General features: G+C 52.5%; 1 protein-coding gene across 3 annotated transcripts in view; it reads right to left on the bottom strand.

Moving 5' to 3' along the window:
* The window catches only part of SLCO2B1 (solute carrier organic anion transporter family member 2B1), a 48,962-nt gene extending 29,038 nt beyond the window's left edge, over positions 1-19,924 (bottom strand). Inside the window, exons 1-6 of one of the 3 annotated variants that reach the window (XM_037522970.2) lie at positions 19,455-19,924; positions 7,257-7,387; positions 6,056-6,193; positions 4,590-4,752; positions 2,212-2,451; positions 1,914-2,012 (exon numbers count right to left, since the gene is read on the bottom strand). In XM_037522970.2, coding sequence (XP_037378867.1) covers positions 1,914-2,012; positions 2,212-2,451; positions 4,590-4,752; positions 6,056-6,193; positions 7,257-7,387; positions 19,455-19,470 — 787 coding nt within the window. In that variant the 5' untranslated portion in view covers positions 19,471-19,924. Of the gene's footprint in view, positions 1-1,913; positions 2,013-2,211; positions 2,452-2,685; positions 4,570-4,589; positions 4,753-6,055; positions 6,194-7,256; positions 7,388-19,454 lie in introns of those variants that run through there. The other 2 variants (XM_054699544.1, XM_037522972.2) reach the window with 2 other exon arrangements.
* Between the last annotated feature and the right edge of the window lie 487 nt (positions 19,925-20,411).

Genomic DNA, 20,411 nt, shown 5'->3' with positions numbered 1-20,411 from the left:
CTCAATTTCATTCTCTGTAGAGTACAGGTAGCAAGAGTACCTACACCGTAGGGTTGTTGTGAGAATCATGGACACTAGTACAGACAAAGCACTCTGCACGGTGTTGGCACATTGCTCTTCTGTGTTATGCTGTTCCTACCGGGGTTGCCATGAAATTTATGTTTCAGACTCTTGTGAGTTCTCACACCTCTGTGATGATTAAAAGCATCAGAGGGCTTGTCAAAAATACCTGGCCTTACCCAAGACAAAGTTAGGTTGGGGTGGGAAGGTGACCAAGAAAACTATACCTTTAACAAGTTCCCCGGGTACAATTAGACTAGATGATCCAAGTGCATCTCCTGACTGGAGCACACACATCTCCCATCAACCCTCTTGACCACAAGGTCCACAGCTGAGCGTTAGTAAAAACACTTAATCAAAATACAGATGCAGGGGCCTCCCTGGTTGTGCAAAGTATTAAGATGCAACCTATGAAGCTGTCTGCAGCCTCTGCAGCAGGAGTTCGATCCCCAGCCAGGGAGCAACCCACATGGAGCAGCAGACCTCTCCTGACTTGCCCACTACTCCCCTCAGCTGTGTATTTCAGTCAGTCTGCCTGTTCTGTTCCCCACTCTGTCTCTGGTGAATCCTCTTACCCCCGACAACACTGGCCTGTACCCAGCATATGCATAAATAAATAAATATTTTTAAAAAATACAGATGCATGATGACACCAAGTCCAGGAATGGGACTTGCTACAGGGTGCCTGAGCTTGAGCCCGAGGCCGTCCTGGGTGGGGCCAGAGTACACAGCAGGTTCTCAGCGAGCATATCTATAAGGCCGGGGGTGAAACTGGCTTTCGCCCTTATTACCTCCTCCACTTATTACTTCCCTTGCTTCTATGCCAGGCTGGTGAGTGCTCACACATGCATCTCCCCAACTCCCCCACTTTTCACACACTAGTTTCTGCCTGCAGCGGACACAATCTTCCCACCCCAAGAAATCCCCAATGGAGAAGCAAGGACTAAGGACGTGACCTTCTGGTCCACAGCCAGGCCACATCTGTCCATGATGGCACCATATCTGCCAAGATGATGTCAAAAGAGTCAGAAAGCACAGTCTCTCTTCCAAGCTGGCAGGGCTTCTGGGAAGCCTTCTGGATCCCTGAATCCCAGGCCCTTTTCTCCATGGAGAGAGGAGCTGTGACCAGAACCAAGTCTTGGCACCTGGGCCCAGCTTTCAGGAAGGAGGGGAGGTGATGTGGGGCTGTCCCCGGTGACTCTTGTTCAAACCTGCCCTACCTGGAAGCACCTTTGGCAAAAGAAGAATAAGAAGCAGGACCTACCTATCCTTCTATTTGTACACATGTCACTGGAGGCTTCAAGGGCTTATTGGAAAGCCTCCAGCTGAGAGATGGGACTTTTGAGCCGCAAAAGGCAGAAGGCACGATAGGGAGCTCAGAGCTGCTGGGTGTGGGCAGCAGGAGCTGAGATGGCAAGTGACCTGTTCTACAAGGAATCCCCTGCCATTCCCCATGGAGTGCCAGGGTTCTAGAACCTCCTTCCATCCTCCTTCCTGGCTGCCTCAGCCTGAGCTCAGTCCTGTGTGTGCATCTGAGTAGGCGCTGGGGGACTGGGGAAACTGAGGAAGGGAATAAGGAGAATGTTGGTAATAACAGCAGTGACAGCCCCCACAACTCCACATCTGATCGTGTTTAATAACTTATTTCCATCCTCTCGCTGGATTCTGATGGCAGCTTTCAGAACCGGACAGGATGGAGAATATCTTAAAGATGAGGAAGCTGAGGCTCAGAGAGGTTAGAGCATGTCCAAGGTCAGTGGGCATTGCTGGTCCCCTTTGGTGTTTCTTGTGGGACCAGATGGGACAGCCAGGTCTGTGTGCCCCCGGGACTGCTGTGTGCTAGCGAGGCTTACCTTCCGGCATTCGGTCAATGTCCACATACAGGCGCAACATGAGGCCACCCAGCCCGTAGGCCATGCCTGGGCCCATCATGGTCACTGCAAACAGGATCCCTGCAAAATGAAGCCTCAGTTAAGCCCTTCTGGCCTTGTTCCCCTCAGTAGGCCAGTACCCAACAGTCTACAGGGGACAAAAGGAGCCCGTCTCCCCAGTCAGGCCCAGGAAACTGTCCAGGACTTCCCCGAACATTTATGACTTGAGCCTTTTTTCTGTGGCCCAAGTGGCAATTAAAGGGGTGGAAGCAGTCTTCACCTAGGTAGAGGGGTGAGTTACTGTTGTGGGCAAAGTCATCGATGTAGGAGATGCCGAAGGGCTGAATGGGCACCGCGCCCACACCAAGCAAGGTCTGCGCTGTGAACATTATCCCCACCACAGTCAGGTGCTGGGTCTCTGTGGCGTCTGAACAGCTGCCGTTGGAGGGGCCCAGGGCTGGGGTCTGGGCCAAGGCTGTGGGGAGGCACAGGGAAGCTTCCCAGTCCGGTGGCATGTTGCCTGAAAGATGATAATAGAAAAGATTGTGACAATAGGTAAGATTTACCAAGCACTCGCCAGATGCCAGGTACTGGCTGTGTACATAAATCATTTGACCTCTAGGGGATGGAGACTCTCTTTACCCCCATTCCGCAGAAGAGGAAACTGATGCTCAGACAGCACTTAGCAAGGGGGAATGCCAGGACCAGAATCCAGGCAGTCTGGCCGTGAGCTCCTCCTCTTAAACTAACTCACCCATCTTCTGAGCAGAAGCATGTGGACAAGTTATAGCAATGGGACCCTTAAGTGGGGTGGATCGTCCAAAGGAGGTAGAGTAGATTGGGTTTGATACTGGAATTGTCAGGCCTAGTCTCCCAGCCAGGAACGGATCCCAGGCTGCAGGGACAGCGCTGAGCCCCGGCCACCAGACCCCCACGGGTTGGTGTCTCACGAAGCCACAGCAGGAACTTCGCAGACGCTCAGGCAAGCAAGTGAGAAGAGGCAGGTTTGTTTAGAGAAAGAAAAAGTTTATTGAGGAGAAAAAGAGCAGAAATAAAGTGGGACTCCCAGGCCAGGGAACCAGGCCTGGGAGGGGCAAGGAAGCCAAAGTGGAGTCGTGTCTCAGGGAATATAGACCTTTTTTTTCTCATTCTAAAGCTCCACCAGTCTCTTTGTGATTGGTTAGTTCTCCTCTGTCTCACTTAATTTGCTACTGAGTGGGGGATCTTCACATTCCTTACCTAACAGCTTTGTCTTTCCCCATTTGTTGCATCTTTATCTTTATGGCCGTCCTCTGGATGGGCATCCCTGCATTGAAGTTAAACAGCTGCCCTTCTAAGTTGTCCATAAATTAAACCACTCTCCATTTCTCCAATCTCCGCCTCCCTTTACCACCTGAAACCAGGACCAGTGTTAACAATGTTGTCCTTGGTCCTGAGATGTTTGTTTTTCCTAGTGGAATTGGTTACATTCCCTTGGTTGTCCTTATCTCTGAAGCCTCCCTAAATTCTTCAGAGGTCCCCTCCTGCACTGTCCCTGAAACTGCCTAATTTCTAGCTTGCCCTGTGTCTCAGGTTCAAGAAGAACAAACAAGATTTTCCAGAAAGAGAAGTGAGGAGGGGAGTTCCAGGGAGAGGTCACAGCCCCTGCAGACACAGGGCTGAGAAGCTCAGCACAGCTGGCTCACGGAGCATGAGGGGTCAGGCCAGGGTGAAGGCAGGGTCAGACAGGGGTGGGGAGCTGGGGCTAGAATGTGGAGTGCTCTGGTGCCCTTGGCCTTCATGGGGGAAGGAGCAGGGTCAGCTCAGGACACAGATGCACAGTGCAGTAAATTTAGGGGAATTTCTTAATTTGGTAGCAGAGACTTGCTCCCTGTAACTCACCAATATTTGGTGAGCAAACTAAAGGAGACCCTCACACTATTATTATCCCCAACATGGGTGTGACTGTGGCCTTCTCTCTGAGGTTGGCCCAGCCTTTCAGGAGCCCAGGTCCTAAGTGGTATCCACCCAGCCTAGAGTGCCACTCTCTGGCACTAGAAAAATCCGTGTGAACCTAGGTCAGGGATCCAGACCTTCGGTTAAGGCTGGCGGGTTGAAGACTCTGAGACTTTGAAAGAGATCTCCTGCCTCTCTGGGCCTTGGTTTCCTCACCTCTCGAACAAGCTTCCTAGAATCTGAGATCCAGAAGTAGAATGATTCGGTAGTTCGGAGCAGGGGCCCGAGGGCCAGGCTGACTGGCAGGTCTCATAGCTCCACTGGCTGCAGGAAAGTCCCTCCCTCCCCCAGCCTCAGTTTCCTCACTTGTGAAACAGGGTAAGGAGGCACCTGTCCCAGAGATTTGGCAACATTAGGATGAGAGGTGCCTGCACAGGGCTGACTATTAGATATGACTATTATGGGGCTCGGTCTTCTGTTTCCACCCTATGTTCCCAAGGCCTAGCCGAGGGCCTGGCACATAGGTATTAATGAAAAATTAATTAAGTCAATTTGGACGAAGAGCGAATGAGTGAAATAGTCTGAATAACAGAGCAGGATGGGCGCTTGAACATCGCTGACCTGACCTGCTCATTGTGTGGATGTGGAGACTGAGGCTCAGACAGAAGGGCACAATAATGGGGTTCCCCTGACCCCTTCCAGCCCAGCCCCTCCTGGTCTTACCAGGGCTGGAGTGATCGAAGCGGTATGGCTCTGAGATGAAGTGTGGAAGGGTCATGAGCAGCCCCGCCAGGGCCACCAGGACAGCCCCACAGCCGATCAGTCGGGGACGGTGCACCCGGCTGCCAAAGTAGCTCACAAACACGATCAGGGCTGTGTTCCCCACCTGCAGAGCGACGAGGGGACCCATTAAAGTTGAGCAGAGCCCAAGACATGCGCCTGTCCCATCCCTGTCTTTATCCCCAATGTCAGCGTTCCTGTCTGGGTAATGGATTATTTGACTGAATGTGTCAGCTGGATCCCTCCTTTAAGAACAGACTCTGGGTCATCCCAGGAAGGGCACCACTACCTCATGAAGAGAGACAAATGGGGAGAGTAGACAAGGTTAGAGCTTCAATTTCGTTGTGGTAGGGCATTGGGCCCCAAGTCAGAATACAGAGGGTGGACAGTCGAGAGGGGGCTTTGAGTTTCTGGGACATCATGAATGAGAGAAAGGAAGTCTAAGGCCTGAGGACCCAGGCTTGGGATTTTGAGCCTTAGAATCAAAATCTTGGGATGTGGGAGTTGGAAGGAACTTGAGAGCTTGCAGGGAAGGGGCAGGCTCCACCATGAGGGGCTGGGGTATGAGTCCTATTATATTGCTGTCTGGCTGGTGGCCATTGATGGGTCCTCATGGTGGATGGGGGAGTATCAGCTGAGGGTCGGCAGGAGGGCTGAATCTGGGAAGGACAACAACTCTACATTTCATAGATGGGATACTGAGGCCTGGAGATGGGGAATGAGTCCTTCAAAGACTGAGAACTGAGTACTAGCCTTCCCTTCCCACCTCTGAGACTTGGAAGTGGGGTGCTGGGGAACATCTGTGAGTGATGTGTAGCTTGCAGGTCCTGGGTTGGGAGGAATGTGACACATCACCCAAGGGGTAGAGAATTTCACAGAAATCTGAGGGGGTAGGGAAGAAGGAGAGCGTTCTCCAAACAGAACTGAGGCCTTCTCTGAGAGGAGGGCTTGGCACAGCTGGACTGTGCTCTCCAAAGCCTAAAGCAGCTCACCTGCTTCCTGCCGCCTGGCTATCAGCCCAGAGGCAGAGGCCCTTGGATCCCTGGACAACTCTGAAGGTGACCCACCCCCACACCCCAAGCTCTGAAAGCTCTTTCTTCCTTTTAACTTAAACCCTCGAAAAAGTGACCCAAGAGCAGGATGGACCTCGGGTCTGACCTTCCATGGGCAGGAACAGGTGGAGACCCTTCACATCTCCTGTTATGCCTTGTCCTAACGTCTAGCTGGTCAGTTTCTGGACCAGGACACTGAGGAAGGAGCTGGTTTGGAGGAGGAAGCTGGCATGGGGTTGCCTGCACACAGGTAAAGTGTTTGTGGTGGGATAGTGAGAGAGGAGGGCCAGAGCCGTGGGTCAGGTAAGGATATGGAGCTTCCTTAAGCCCACCCCTGTGGTTGGGCCAGGCCAGTACCTCATTGAAGGAGGCGAGCAGCCCAGAGGTCTGACTGGAGAGGCCAAAACGCTTCTCCACCGTGGAGATGGAGCTCTTGAGGTAGCCGGAGATCATGAGCTGGGCCAGCTGCAGCAGGCTGTGGCACAGGACGAAGAACTGGCCCCAGAACCCCAGGGATGGCAGCCGGCAGAGAACAGGGAGACAGGTGGGGAGATGAGGAGAGACAGTTGGGAAAGAGAGAGAGAAGCCACGAGTGAGGCAACAAGTAAAGATGGGGAGACAGTCAGAGGAGAGAGTCATGAGCAAGAAGAGAGACAGAGAGAGGGTGGAGGAAAGGCAGGGGGGTGGATGGGGGAGATGGGGGGAGGAGAAAGAGAATTATTGCACAGCTTCTTACACAGCTCTACATCTAGAAAAGCTCCTGGATACACTCATGACCCACATGACTGAGGGTAGGTCTTCATGGGGCCAAGGATGGTGGGAGCCTACTCCGATGCTCAGGGATAGTACCCGAAGATATATAGAACCTTCCTCCCTCTTCCCCCACCCTGGCCCTGATTCAGGAACTGATCTCATATCCTTCCCCACCCCACCTGGCCTACCCTACTAAGCCCCACCCCAAACATCTCAGCCTGCCTCCTGAAAAACTGGCAGAATTCCTAAGAGAAGAAAAACTAGTTTCACAAAATTAAAAAATAGGGTGTTAATGCCAGAGCTTGGTAAACTTTACTCCGTTCTTCTGAGTTGCATTTCCCTCATCTCTGCCAGGGAAGCTGATGTCCCTACCTCCCAGGGTAACTGAGAACGCCGTGAGCCTGTGTGGAGGCAGCACCTGGCACAGAGCCCAGCACCCTGTAGGGCCAGTGGATGCTCCAGTGGTTAGGGCTGCCCTTAGTGGAGCCAGAACTCCCCTGTACTCATACTAGTCAGGTCCCATGGGGTCCTTCTCTTTCCTTTTATGGAAACAAGGCCTCCATTCCCCACGGAGGTCCCCCCTTCCTCTCTGGAAGGAGAGAGCATGTACTGGCCACCTTCCATGTACCCAAAACCAAACTAAGTGTAAAATTTGTCCCTTCAATCCTCACAGCACCCCATTCTCCAGACGAGAGGATAGACTCAGAGAAAGGGAGCAACCCACTTGGCGTTACAGCCAAGAAGTGGCTGCACCAATGCTGTCCATTTCAGATGGTCCTGCTCCTGCCAGGCCCCCCCGAGATACCTTAATGCTGTGAAACATGCGTGGCCGCGAGTCCTGAGGGCCCAGGCTGGCTTTGCCTCCAGGGATGTCTTCTGTGCCCATCATGGCCTTCGCGTCCTGCTCTGGTATCTGGGGCTCTTCGCCCACCGGCCCTGTGGGACAGCCAGTCAGGAAGTGAGAGTGGAGATGGAATCCTAGAGAATGACCCTGACACAATACTTCACAGGGAAGAAATCTTAGTGGTTGGTGAGAATCTGAGAGTCAAAGCACCTTTGCCTTCCTGAGTCCCAGGTGCTGGAGGGTCCCAACCTAATTGGGACTGTGCCCTCCGTGTGCCATAGATCCTGACAGGACCACCTATTTCAGGCCTCCATTCTGTTCCCAGCACACACCTGGCTTCAGGGAGAAGCTGCTGGCCTTTGAGAGTGGCCCTGGTGGTGGGGATGCCCAGTCTTATTGCCTCCTTGGGTTTACAACTTTGTCATGTCCACTGCTCCTGGAGGCTGCGTCTGGGTCTGGGTCAGTCTAGCGCAGCCTAGGACCAGAGGTCTGGGCCAGGTGCAGGGTCAAACTTGGTCCATAGTCAGGGAATAAAGGCTTTCCCAGGGGGGAGTTTGGAACAGATCCTGAGACCCCACAGGACATCACCCTGCATGTGATCACAGAGCTAACCAGCCCAGTCCCCAAATCAGACCATCAAACCATGTTGTTGCTTGGGACAGAAATTGCCCTCAAAGTTCATCAAACCTGAAAGCCCTTCCCAACAAGCTGAGACCCCGGAGTGGGAGAGATGACTTGAGACAAAGCTGTGTAAAACCTGGACCCTGCCCGTTAGACAGATGGGTTTCCTCCACGGTAACGTGTCAGTACCCCACTCACTGCAGTGAGAGGAAAGCTGATCCCTCAGAAGCATCTCCCAGGGTCTCCTTAACTCAGCAAGGAGCCCAGAAGTCTGGCCTTGGGACACTCCACCCTCCACTTCAAATGAAAATCACCTGCTGCCTCCTGGCAACCTAAGCCTCCTTGGCCTTCCTGCCCTCCTAGTACCCCACTTCCTGCGGAAGTCTCTTCCATTGTCTGATATGCCTCTCAACTCTGTCAGGAGTTTCCCCTCATTCAACAAGCTCCTTCTGGAACCTGGCAACTAACTTAAGGATGCTAAAGACCCTGAGGGACTCTCATTCCATCTCCAGACCTGGAAAACAAACTCAGGGAGGGGGCTAAAGAGGCCTGGAACTGCTGCAAGCCAAGGTTTTGTGCTCCACACACAAGAGACCTCAGAGTCAGGAATTTTCAAATAATGGTGATATAATTCCCATGCCATAAAATCTACTCATTTAAAAATATACAGCTCAATGGTGTTTAGTATATTAAAAAAGTTATATGCCATCACCATTATCTAACACCAGAACATTTCATCACCCCAATGAGAAATCCCAGATCCATTAGCAGTCACTCTCCATTCCTACCTCTCCTAGCTCCTGGCAACCATGAGTCAACTTTCTGGCTCTCTGGAGCTGTTTATTCTGAATATCTTGTATTCATTTAGAGAAATGAAATCATACAACATGTGGTCCTTGGCGACTGGCTTCGCACATAATGTTTTCAAGGTTTATCCATGCGGTAGCATGCATCAGTATTTCATTATTTTTCCTGGCTGACTAATATTCCATGGTATGTGTATGTATTCCATTTTGTTTATCCTTTCATCCGTTGATGGACACTTGGGTTGCTTCAAGTATTATGTATATTCATGCACAAATTTTTCGGTAAACGTATTTTCTGAATTCTTTTGAGTCTGTAGACAGGAATGGAATTCCTGGGTCATATGATAACTCTATGTTTAACTTTTTGAGGAGCTGTCAATTTTTTCCAAGGCAGCTATACCATCATACCCCCCACAGCAGTGTAAGATGGCTCCATTTCTCTACATTCTTGCTAATACTCATTATTGCCTGTCATTTTGATTATAGCTCTCCTACAGGGCGTGAAGTGATGTCTCATGTGGTTTTGATCTGCATTTCTCTAATGACTATTGATGTTGAGCATCTTTTCATGTGCTTATTTGCTATTTGTTTATCTTCTTTGGATAAATGTCGATGCAAAAAGCTTGAGGAGTTTGGTTGAAGAAATAAAAGTGTGTCTGGCTGAAGAGGAGCCCTTTTGAGGCCACAAGCACACAGAGGAAATAAGGAGATAGTGAAACAAAAGTGACACCTAACATGGGGAGATACGGGTTTGGCCAAGTGAAGCAGAGTTAGGGGACTCTGTGGAGTTCACTTTGAAGATGAGGGGGCTTCAAGCAAACTCACGCGGAGGAGACTGATGGGACCATTTATGAGTCCCTGGTGCCTGTCACCAGCAGACACAGGTCCCCTGCCACTGCACAGGTGTGTGCTGCATGCTTTATATGCGTGTGTGCTTTATACGCCCACTCCACACAGGGGGAAGCCTCTCCACACTCTTCCTGTGGTGCTTTTGTTATCTCTTTTCTTGTAATGAGGACACAGTGGCTCAGAAGGAACTAGCTCTGTTGGCTAACAACCGAGCAAGGACTCAAGCCCAGGAGTTAACCTCAACACCACTCCATGCTCCTTGCATAGGTTTGACTAAGGGAACATTCTGTGTCTTGGCCTAACCAAAGGTAGGTTAGGAAGCAGGGGACAGGCAGGCAGTTGATGGGGCTGGAGCTGACTCTGGGAGGGCAAAGGTCACTGACTTGGAGCCCTATCTCTGAAAGAAGCTGAGGGGATGGATGCGGCAGGGAGACAGAAAGCTACCCAACAGACCAGCTCAGAATCTCAGAGAAGCAGGCTGAAACTGAGCCCTAGCCCAGATCCTCTGAGATCCTGTACTGATGGCATGACCTCCTGGGAATACCTGGGGCATGCTCCCTGTGCCCAACTCCCCACCCCCTCACCTGCTGGTCCTCCCTGAATCTCCACCGAAACCTCTAAGTCTTCCCTGGATTCTTTCTCCCTCTAAAGATAAAGTTGCTTTCGGTTTCTGATGGAGAATCCACAGACTGAGCCTCTGGGTGGGGGATGAAGGTACAGGTCCCATCCTTTGGACTTTAAGAGCAGCCATCAGCAAGCAAGGAGATTGGTCAGTTGGTCATTGAAGGGACTGGTCACGCAGGTTTGGTCTCCTTTGGCCCCTCCTATAGCTGGGGCCTCTACTGAGGGATGGCAGCACACAGTCTGACTCCCTGAGTAAGGTCAGAACTCCCCTCAAAAGGTGGCTCCTGGGTCTAGGGTTATGTGCCTCCTCATAATCCTGAGGCCCTTCTGGTCCCGTGAAGCCTTTGTCAGGGGCCAGCCCTGGTGGGACAAGGCTGGTTATGGGAGTCAACTTGGGCCAGGACAGTGTGGCCTCAGGCATGAGGGCAGGGGCAGGGAGCCAGAAACAGATTCCAGCCCCTTTCTCTCCCAGGTGGGCAGCCAGGTTTGGGGGCCCCACATAGGCCAGGCAGTTCTAGGGCTAGGAGCCCATGGTCTCAGACCTGGCAGGCCTGGGGGCCATGTGTCTGTCAGTTGGTTACAAGACTGGTCATTCACCCCCACATCTACCAGCTGGTAAGTCACTGCTCCTGTTGTCTTTCAGGAGATTTGTCCGTTTGGCCTGCAGCGTAAGATGCACAGCAAACCTGTTAGTCACCCTGAAATTGTCAGCCAGAGACCTTCTGTTCAGTCAGATACTTGCAGAGGTCTGCAAGGCAGATCACCAGTCTGAGCCTAGCTACCCTCTCTGTGGGCAGGTTTTGGCAATCTTCATACCAGTTGAGTCTGGGTGTTAAAGGACAAGGTTTCAGAGGGCAACCTGACAGGGCCAACTTTCTCTGCTGGTTCTTTGCTGGAATCTGCCTCTTCCAGCTATAAGTGGGCCTAACTGTTGGTTTCAAAGTCCCCAGACCTGGTCTGAACTCCAGCCTTGCCACTGGTCTCTGTGGGAGCCTGGACATCCCCTTCATCTTTCTAAGTCTGTTTTATCATACTTAGGGGAGGATACGGCATCTACCTCAAGGAGATAAGGCATTCAGGGCATCGGTTTCAGGCCTACTAAGGACCACGGCCGTCTCCTTTCCTGATCATCTTCAAGCATTTCTGAGGCCACAAGGTCCAACAGAACCATCCCCTTCCACGCACATTGGCTCCTCCAGGTTAACCCATCTCTTGATTATCTCTTTCCCTCTCCAAGCTCCAACCACAAGACCTGAGACGTGGGCTCCCTTCCCTCTATGCATACTTACTAGCTTTGGAGACAATTGCCTTGGTTTGAAGCCCTCCAGCTGCAGTTCCAAGATGGGGCCATAGTCCAGTGGCCTCTTTGCCTCCTTATCCACAAAGCAGGTGCGGTGATGTCAACTTCCCAGTGCAAAAAGCACTCTCTGAGAACCAGAATTTTCTACCCACATTCAGCCTGGACACTAAAAGCCTGGAAACACACCTTACCTTCTATGTCAATTTGACTTTGCTACTCCATTGTCTTCATTAGCATTTTTTCTTCTCACTCTTCCTACACTGACCAATCCAAGCAAATCGCTCAATTGTTCATTTAAGGAGCGTCCAGAGAGACTTTTCCAAGGTAGACTTCAATACAGTGTGTGCCTCGGAGTCTTTGAAACTCAACCCTCCTCTCCGCTCCTTACCTTGTTGTTTCCACATTACTCCACGACGGCTATCTCACCACTATTGACTCACCAATCCCAGTCAAACCTGCATCCACCTCCCTCTCGGCACTGAAGAACTGGCCTTCAAACAAACTTCTAAGTAAGTTTCAACAAATATTGACTTTCCTCCGCCACACTCTGTGACACTGGCAAAACTTAGAAAAATGGAGTTGTCCCTCATGACTGTGAACAACAGACTTCATCTCATCACTGGTTGCCAGCACTGACAAAATTCAGAGCTGGTGCTCAGTGAAGGAAAATTTCTTCTCCAAGGAAATCAGTTTTTCTGTTGGCAATCTCTCCTGTCACAAACACCCATCTGCCTCTATACTTGCATTGTGGTAACAAGAGGAAATGTCACTTCTAGAACCTGAGAAACCAGAGAAAGTTCAACTGGAATGACCAGGGCTTAACTCCACCCCTACAGGAAGTGCCCTGACAGAGGACCTTGTCCCTGGGGCTGCCATAGATCCAGCTGTATGCCAGGCTGGGCCCACTCACCCATCTTCCTAACAGCCCTTCAGGTAACTGTCGTGACTCCATGATTCGGATGACGAAACAGTTACAGAGAGGGAAGTGACTTATTCAGGGCCCTGGGGCTGGTTAAATGACCAAGCCTGGATTAGAACCCAGATCTGACTCCTTGCAGAGTCCAATGGCAACCCCAAGATGCTGGCTGAAATGACAGCCTTTGAACAAATGCAAATATAATGTCCACATAGCCATTTCTGACTCCAGCCCCGATTCCCTCTTGTGAATTTTCAAAGACAGTTATGAGATGATCTGCTGTCTTCCAGCTGACTCGCTAGCCAGCCAGTCAGTTAGTTCACTGGTTAGTCATCTGCCTCATCTGATGGCCTCAGAGAGACATGTGGCTGCTGGCCCAGGGGGTCTGACCACCGTGGAGATCAGGACTCAGAACCAAAGCTCAGATTTGAGCTGAGGACCCCGAGAAAGCCATGGAGATTTCCCACATCCTGAGACTAGAAGGAGGGCTTGGATCAGCAAAGGGTAAGACAATGACACTTTCTCTCCAGAATGTTCCATCTGTCTCTCAGCAGAGAGAACAAGATCTAAAATCACTTAGACCTGGTTGTGGTCTTGGGCCAGCAATTAGACCTCTCTGATGCTCTGTAAAACTTGGAATATAAACCTTGCCTCGCAAGCCTGCACAAAGGTCACACGGGTTAATGTCCTTTGTCAATTCCAAGATGTCTCATAAGCTTCAGTTTTGGCAAACTGTCCCCAAACCCACCAGGGAGTAGGTTTGACCACCAGACCTCAGAATAACTTGTTTTCTGCCTATGGGAGTCTCCCCCAGAATTGTTCTCACCTACTGATCTCTCTGAGGGGCCACTGACCCCTCTGAATGCCTCCTGCTGTCTTTAAAGCCCCCTCCTCACCCTGTCCCCACAGCTGCCTTCCAAGACCTTTTTGTTTTTTCCTAATAATTTCCCTGTGCAAAAGAAGGAAAGGCCCCTCCCTCCACACACACATTTTTGTCTGGAGGATCAAAGGAGCCTTCAGAGAGAGAACGTCAGGCAGATGTTACAACTGGCAGCGCTGGCCCACATGCATGGCCATGGAGCATGAGCTGGAGGGTGCCCTCTGGAGTTGTGCAGTGCATGGCAGTCCTGCCTAGGGGCACATCTGACTCTTAGACATTTTGGGGACTTGCATGATGCTGACTCACTGAGTATTTTTAAGTTAGTTGGCCAGCATTTAAAAATCAGGAAATTTTACATAAAACTCCAATTTTTTTGTTTTTTCTTGAAAGATGAGCACATTTGGCAATAGCGGGCCTACATTTCTAAATAACAATGCTCAGCTGGTTCAAGATGCTGGGTCTGCATGTGGCAGTTTGCCCTGTTGGAGGCTTTTTGGCGATGCCCACCTGACCCACTTTACTGACCTTCTTCCTCTGCCATGTTCCACAGCAACACAGGACAGGAAGCCAAGGCTGGGTTAACCCTTTCAGGAGTGAGGAAACAGGGCCAGAGGGAGCCATGACTTATCCAGGGTCACCACAGCAAGGACAGAACTAATCTTTGCTGATTTATGAGTGAGGACGAAGATTCATTCCACAAACTGACAGCTCCCTAAAGCAGGTTGCTGGGGACCCAGGGCAGCCCCAGTCCCTGCTCCCACTCCTCAGGGATCGTGTATGTGTGGGGTGAGGAGAGGCAGACATCTAATAGACTCACAATGACATGTGCTTAGTGATGGGCTAGAAGGAGCTATAAGCAGAGAGGACCTGGCCTGGGTTATAAGGTTCTGGAAGACTTTCTGGAGGAAGAAACATCAGAGACAGGGTAGAAGCATGAAAGTTCAAAGACTGCTCAGGGAACAAATAGTCTGGTAAGGAATCCAGGTGGGGAGGTAAGGCTGAAGTGGTTAGAGGGACCAGGCTATGACGAGGCTCAAATGCCAACCGGAATAGCCAGATTTGTCCTGAGCCCAGTGATGAGATTAGATTTGGCCTCTTGGGAAGAAACTTCCATGCTTGCTGCAGGGGAGTGGAGACGCAGATTGCAGGTAAGGACCAGGGACAAGCAGGAGTTGGAGGCCAAGCGAATGAGTAAGAGTGGGCCTGGGCCAAGTAGTGACAATAGCGATGGAGAAAAGTGAGCCCACAGGCCGCATTGGATGAGCAGGGCTTGGTGGAGAGCACAGGAGGCTGGGGAGTTCTAGGGCAGGCAAACAGGAGAGGCACAGTTTTCTATCTGGGTATGCCACTATTGAGGCCAGGATTATAGGTGATGCTGAATTCAGCCTTGGATATGGTGAGTTTAGGTTGGCAGAGGGCACCCAGGAGGAGATGCCTGGGAGATCATGGGTTCCAGGAGACTCCATGAGGGAATATGAGATAGTGTCTGGGAGTCTGGGAGGCAAGTGTGGAGAGAAGACAACAGAAGCTACAAGTGGGCAACTTGCCCAGTGAGGGTGAGAAGCCTTGTGCCCCACCTGAGGAAGAAACCACCCCAGAACCAGGTCGGCGTGTCAAGGAAGGGAAAAGGGGAATCCCACCAGCTTCCAGCACTAGCAGACCCACAGCCCGAGCCTGGGAAGGGAAGTGTTCCCAGCAGCAGATTTCAGACAATCAATCCCTTATGACAGCTGATGTTGGAGGTGTTGGGTGAGAGGAGGCCTCCTCATTATGGCTGCCCGCCCTGTCTTGAGTCCTTCCTACCTCCTAGATTGCCCTGGGTTCCCTTGGCCTGCGGGTCCTTCTCCTTGATTCCTGTGGCCCATGCCAAATGTCTCTTCTGCCAGAAAACCCCATCCCATTGCCGGTTTCCTCTGCCCTTTCTCTTGGTTTTAAGGTTGGTGTCTCTCCGACCTTACCCGTGCCCCTCTTATCTGCCTGATTTGGTATGAACCCACCTCACAGAGGCCATCTTATCCTGTGTCCTGATGGCCGTGCCAGAAATCCTGAGTCAGAAGACTTTGGATTCAAATATCTGTTTTGCTACATTGTCACTGTGTGACCTTGGGCTGCTTACTTAGCCTCTCCAGACCTCGTCTCTGAAAGTGAGAGAATAGTGGCCATCTTGCATTTTTGGTAGCATTGAGGGAAAAAGCCCTGCCTGCTACACTGAAGTCCTCAACAATGGATAGACCCCTCCTGCTCCCCACTCTGGCTGCAACAGTGAGGAGCCTCTAAGAGGTCCAGGCCAGCCTCCTCTCCCCACCCCTAATGAACATGATTGTCTGGCACGAGATGCTTGCCATTCCCCAAATTCATCCTGTTCTTTTCCACCCCTCAGCCTTGCACATGCTGTACTCTCGGCCTGGGTGTCCTTCCTCCCCAGAAAATCACTTCTCATCTTTCAAGACCTGGCCCAGCTCTGAAGTGTGATTGTTGAGTTGAGCTAAGCTGATTGCAGGAAAAGAGAAGGCTGGAGCATGGGGGCGTTGTGCTGGGGGTGCAGGGCGAGTTGAGGTAGGAGGAAGTGTGGGGGTTCCAGTCCCTGGTGTGGCCTGAGTGGGTCCAGAAGGGGGAGGGTCTCTGGGCCTTGGGCTTGGCTGTCATCTTTGGGAAATTCCTTCTAGCAGGACCCTTGGGTGTTGTGCTGGGAGGACAATAGTGTGCTCAAAGTCCAGCTTTTGCAAGCCTCCCAGCTGTTGCTCCTTGAAGGAGCTCCTAGTAGGGTGGGGTGGGGGGGAGGTCAAACACTTTCTGGTGGTTTCCATGCAGTGTTGGGGCCCTGTGGTGGGACTTTCTGTTCCCGGTTTTGGTCCTTTCCACTTCATCTAGACTCAAGATGACCCTAAATATAATGAGGGCCTGGGGGGAGGGCGAGCCCCGAGTGCATAGGGCATGCAAGCCAGTCTCCTTAGGTCTGAAACACTGAGCCTGAGGCGCCAAGACAGGTGGCATCATCCTAGAGCACAGCACCCCCCCCAACATGAATCCCAGCCCATGTCTCTCTCTGCTTACATTTACTCTCAGAGGGCATCACTGTAACCCGCTTTACTCCACAACATGGGAACCCCGGTCCTTGATAAGGGTAAGCTTTCAAAATAGGTTAGAGGGAAGGGAAAAACGTCACGAGGTCAAGGAGAGGAAGGCGGACATTTACACACTGAGTCTTCCTTCAACCTCATCTCTGCATAGACTCCACTGGGATCTGGGTCCTCACAAACAGATCAAATAGGCCCTATCCCAGGGAGTCCCCAGTCCAGCCATTATTTCAAGCATCAGTGCTTAGAGATCTGGGCTGCATGCAACCCACGAGCTCTGGCAGGGACCAAGTTTATTTCTTCTCCATCCTAGGCAGGTATCCCGGAAATAGCTAACACTCGTGGGGAAACCATAGACTTTCCCCTTTGGAGATGCCGCTGCTTCACCGCTCCCTCCAGAGACAGAGGGCTGAGTTTATCAGCACAGAAAGGAACCAACTGACCATCGTGGTCAACCACAGGCATCCACCGCCTACACGGAGACAGCGCGTCCCAGACAGGGACAGAGGCAGAACAGGCACTGGATGCTTGGCAGCGCTTGTGTCATCTAGGCCCCACCTGGTTTGCAGCTGTCTGAAGTCTGGCCTAGCAGAAAAGGACCAGCCTGGGAGAAAGTAAATGTCCGTGTCCCCACCTACTCTCCAGCCACTCACGCCTGGAGAACAGCTTGCTTTGGTCTAGAGCCAGGGTAGAAGTGTCCAAGCGGGGTACGGGCTCACCAGTCTGGGGGTCTGTGGAAGGAAGAGGAAGCCCCGAGAACAATGGCACAGAGAGGAAAGAGCTTCGGCATCAGGCGGATCTGCGTTTTTGGCCCCCACTCTGCTACTTGCTTGCTGGGTGACCTTGAGCAAGTCATTTGCCCTCTCTGAGCATCTGTTTCCTCACCTATGAAAAAGAGTGACTGCATGTCAATACATTCTCATAAAGCTGGTGAGGCAGAGCTGAAACTTGAAGCTAGGGCTGCTGGTTCTTTTCCTTGCTCCACCTAGCTGTGCAGGGTGGGTTTGCATTTGAAGGCAGAGGGACTGGAGAGAGCAGCAAAGACATCACCAGGAGCAAGCAAGGATGAGCAGCGAAGAGAGGGGCAGGCGGCATGTGGCAGAGAAGTTACTTTCCCCTGGGAGAGCCAATCTGGAAGGCTTCCTGGAAGAGTTCTGCGTTTGGAAGAGCTGGAAAATAGATGTTACCAGCAGAGGTGGGATAGTGGCTGAATCACAAAGTGGGAGCTGCTAGGAAGATCATTATCCCTTCCACCCCTACCCCTACCCCCCGCCCCACCGCCCGCCACCCTACCAGATAGGGAAGCTCTGCTGTTGCCAAAGTACACATGGTGTGTGGGTGGTGTGGCTGGGCTGACAGTCAGGTCTGCCCCTGGCTGGGATTGCTGGACCCCATCTCTTCCCAGGTTCTGTATCCTGCTCTGCCTTCACCCCCACAACCCTAAGTGTCCTCAGACCAGAAAGAGGGCATGAGGAAAGCCTGTCCAAAGTGCCGGTTGGAACTCAGAAAGTGAGTTAGTGGTGGTTGCTGATTTTTTTTTTTTAAAGATTTATTTATTTATACAAGAACTGGGGTACAGGCCAGATGCGCAGGAGGGTGAGAGGATTCACCAGAGACAGAGTGGGGAACAGAACAGGCAGACTGATGAAATACACTGCTGAGGGGAGCAGTGGGCGAGACAGGAGAGATTCCCCTGTGCCATGTGGGATTTTCACTGGCTGGCCGGGATTGAACCGCCCTGCAGAGGCTGCAGACAGCTTCACAATGTCGCTCTCAACTGCCTGCACCACCAGGGAGGCCTGGTTGTTGATCTTTGGCCCAGTGGGCAGGTGCTGGGATCAGCCTCCTGCTGTGTTGTGGGTGGGGAGGGGGTGCATGGAGTGGCCACTACAGAATATTCCTGCAGGGGCCAGAATCACAGTGGGGGCCGGGGGCTGGTCCAGGGGGAAGGTGCAGTACTGCCAAGGTCTCTAGTTCCTTCAGATACCTGCAGGAGCACGCACCCCACCCCATGGCACCAAGGCTGATGTCAGGGGCTCGTCTCCGGACCAACTCACCCAAATCTGACCTCAGTGTCATCTTCCCTGTGAGGGCCCCGGAGGAATCATCCACCCCACCCTTCCTGCAGCGTCACAGTCCCCGAGCATCGGTCTGCTGGCCCAAGAAACCCTCACTGCTGAGCTCCCGAATGCTCTGGAACAAGTTGGGCCTTGCCTGAGTGGGTGTGGGGCCAACACAACCAGGGAGATCAGTCAGCTGGGAGGGAGGCCGGAGGCAACAACGCTGCAGCGTCTGTCTGAAGACCCTTTGTTTCTTCCACCTCCCTAGCTTGCTTGGCCAAGAAATACTGGGTGGGGGGCTCCCGGAACCACTTCCCTCTCCACATGGTGCTCTGATCAGGCTTGGATCTAGAAGCCTCAAGATTTTGCCCCTGCAGCCTCCACCCCACCCCACCACCAAGGCACATCTGTCTCTGTGAGTCTCTCTGCATCCTTCTCTTTCCTGTGTCTACCTTTCTGGCTCTCCCTGTGCAGGGCTGTCTGTCTCCTGTCCTCCTTCTCTGTCTCAGCGTTTCTGCTCCAGTCTCCCCTGCAGGCTCCTTTCCTCTCTTTCCCTGCACCCCTGCAGGCACCTGTTGAGCTTTGTCTTCTCCCCTGCCTGTCCTTCAGTCTCCGGCTTTGTTAGACTCATTTCTGGACTTGCCGTCTCTGACTGTACTTCTCTCGATCTCTCATTTCCTCTGCTTTGTCTCTATCTTGGTCTCCTTCAGAGAAGGGGGGAAAGGTCTCGGGTCAGTGTCAAGGCCCTGCCTTTCCGTTGCCCTCTTGGTCTCTGTCTCCCGCGGGGAGGTGAGGGGGAGTTCCCTGCCTCCGGCTGAGTAAACAGCAGCCCTCTGTGCCCCTCCAGTCATTATGCATTCATCCTGCATACCTGCCCCAGGCCCGCTGAGCACCGGCTCTGTGTGGAGAACGTGAGCCTCCACCCCACCCCAACACACCCGTGTTGCCTCTCAGCTGCACCCTCGCCCTGGGAACGTGGTTCCAGACTCCCTCCCAATGCCCCTTGCTGACTTGCTCTGGACTTACCTATCCTGGGTCCCATGGCTCCTGGGGCACAGTGAGTCCTGGCCCTGCTTCAATCTCAGCAGCACAGCTTAGCAGGAGGGGAGGAGTGAGGAGTGCGGCTGTCCCGTGGCCTGGAGGCGCGGAGCTGCAGCAGGATGTGCTAGTGGAGGGGACTCCGGGCCCAGTCCCGGGGCTGATACTTCCTGGGCCACCCTGAGGGCAGCCGCCTCCCTGGCGACTGGCTTAGGAAGCCCTGCTGAACTTGACCACCCTCCCCACGTGTCTGTCTCCCGCGGCCACTTGCTCCTTGTCTCTTTCTGAACTCTGATCCCGGCTGGGGCAGCCCAGAACCAGTTTTGTGAAAGGCTGGGTTTGTTGAGATCCAGCCCGCTGATGGGAGGAGGCTGCTGTCTGGCCTCTCCTGTCTTTCCTCTCCCAAGCCTGCCCCTTCTCTGCCTCTTGCCTCAGCATTTCCCTTGGATAGTTTCTCCTGCTCTGTCCTTGGTGCAGAGGTGGGAGCAGAGGGAATGTGATAGGCTTCCCCAAGCCCCAGGGTAATTCAGTCCTGATTCTCCAGTTTCCTCCCTGGTCTCCTATTTTCATCTGAGCCCCCTCCCCACCAAACTCTTGTCCCTGTTACAGAACTTGGTCATCTCTATGAGCCCCATCCAGACCCCCGTACCCCACTGCCCTCCTTCACTGGGCCTCTGTCCCACTTATGCTCTCATCCCCTTTCACTGAACTCCCATCTCCAAAGATCCGAGCAAGGAGGGGCTCTGGACACTGAAGATCACAATGGCCAGCCTGCCCAGGGGTAACTCATGGTGGCAGCCCCATTCATGACTGCCATCTCGGTAGAGGGTTGGCAGGGAGCAGAAGGGCAAATATAAAATCCCCAGTTTTCTGAAATGAGGACTGAGGATGGAGGCTTTGGAACCAGACAGGCCTGGGTCCTGCCACAGCCCTGTCAATCCCTGG

This window comes from Talpa occidentalis, unplaced genomic scaffold (genome assembly GCF_014898055.3).
Source record: "Talpa occidentalis isolate TD23 unplaced genomic scaffold, MPIMG_talOcc4v2.1 talOcc4.3, whole genome shotgun sequence".
NCBI classification, from domain to species: Eukaryota; Metazoa; Chordata; class Mammalia; order Eulipotyphla; family Talpidae; genus Talpa; species Talpa occidentalis.
Note: the sequence above shows the minus strand (reverse complement) of the source record. Positions and strands in the feature narration are given on the sequence as shown.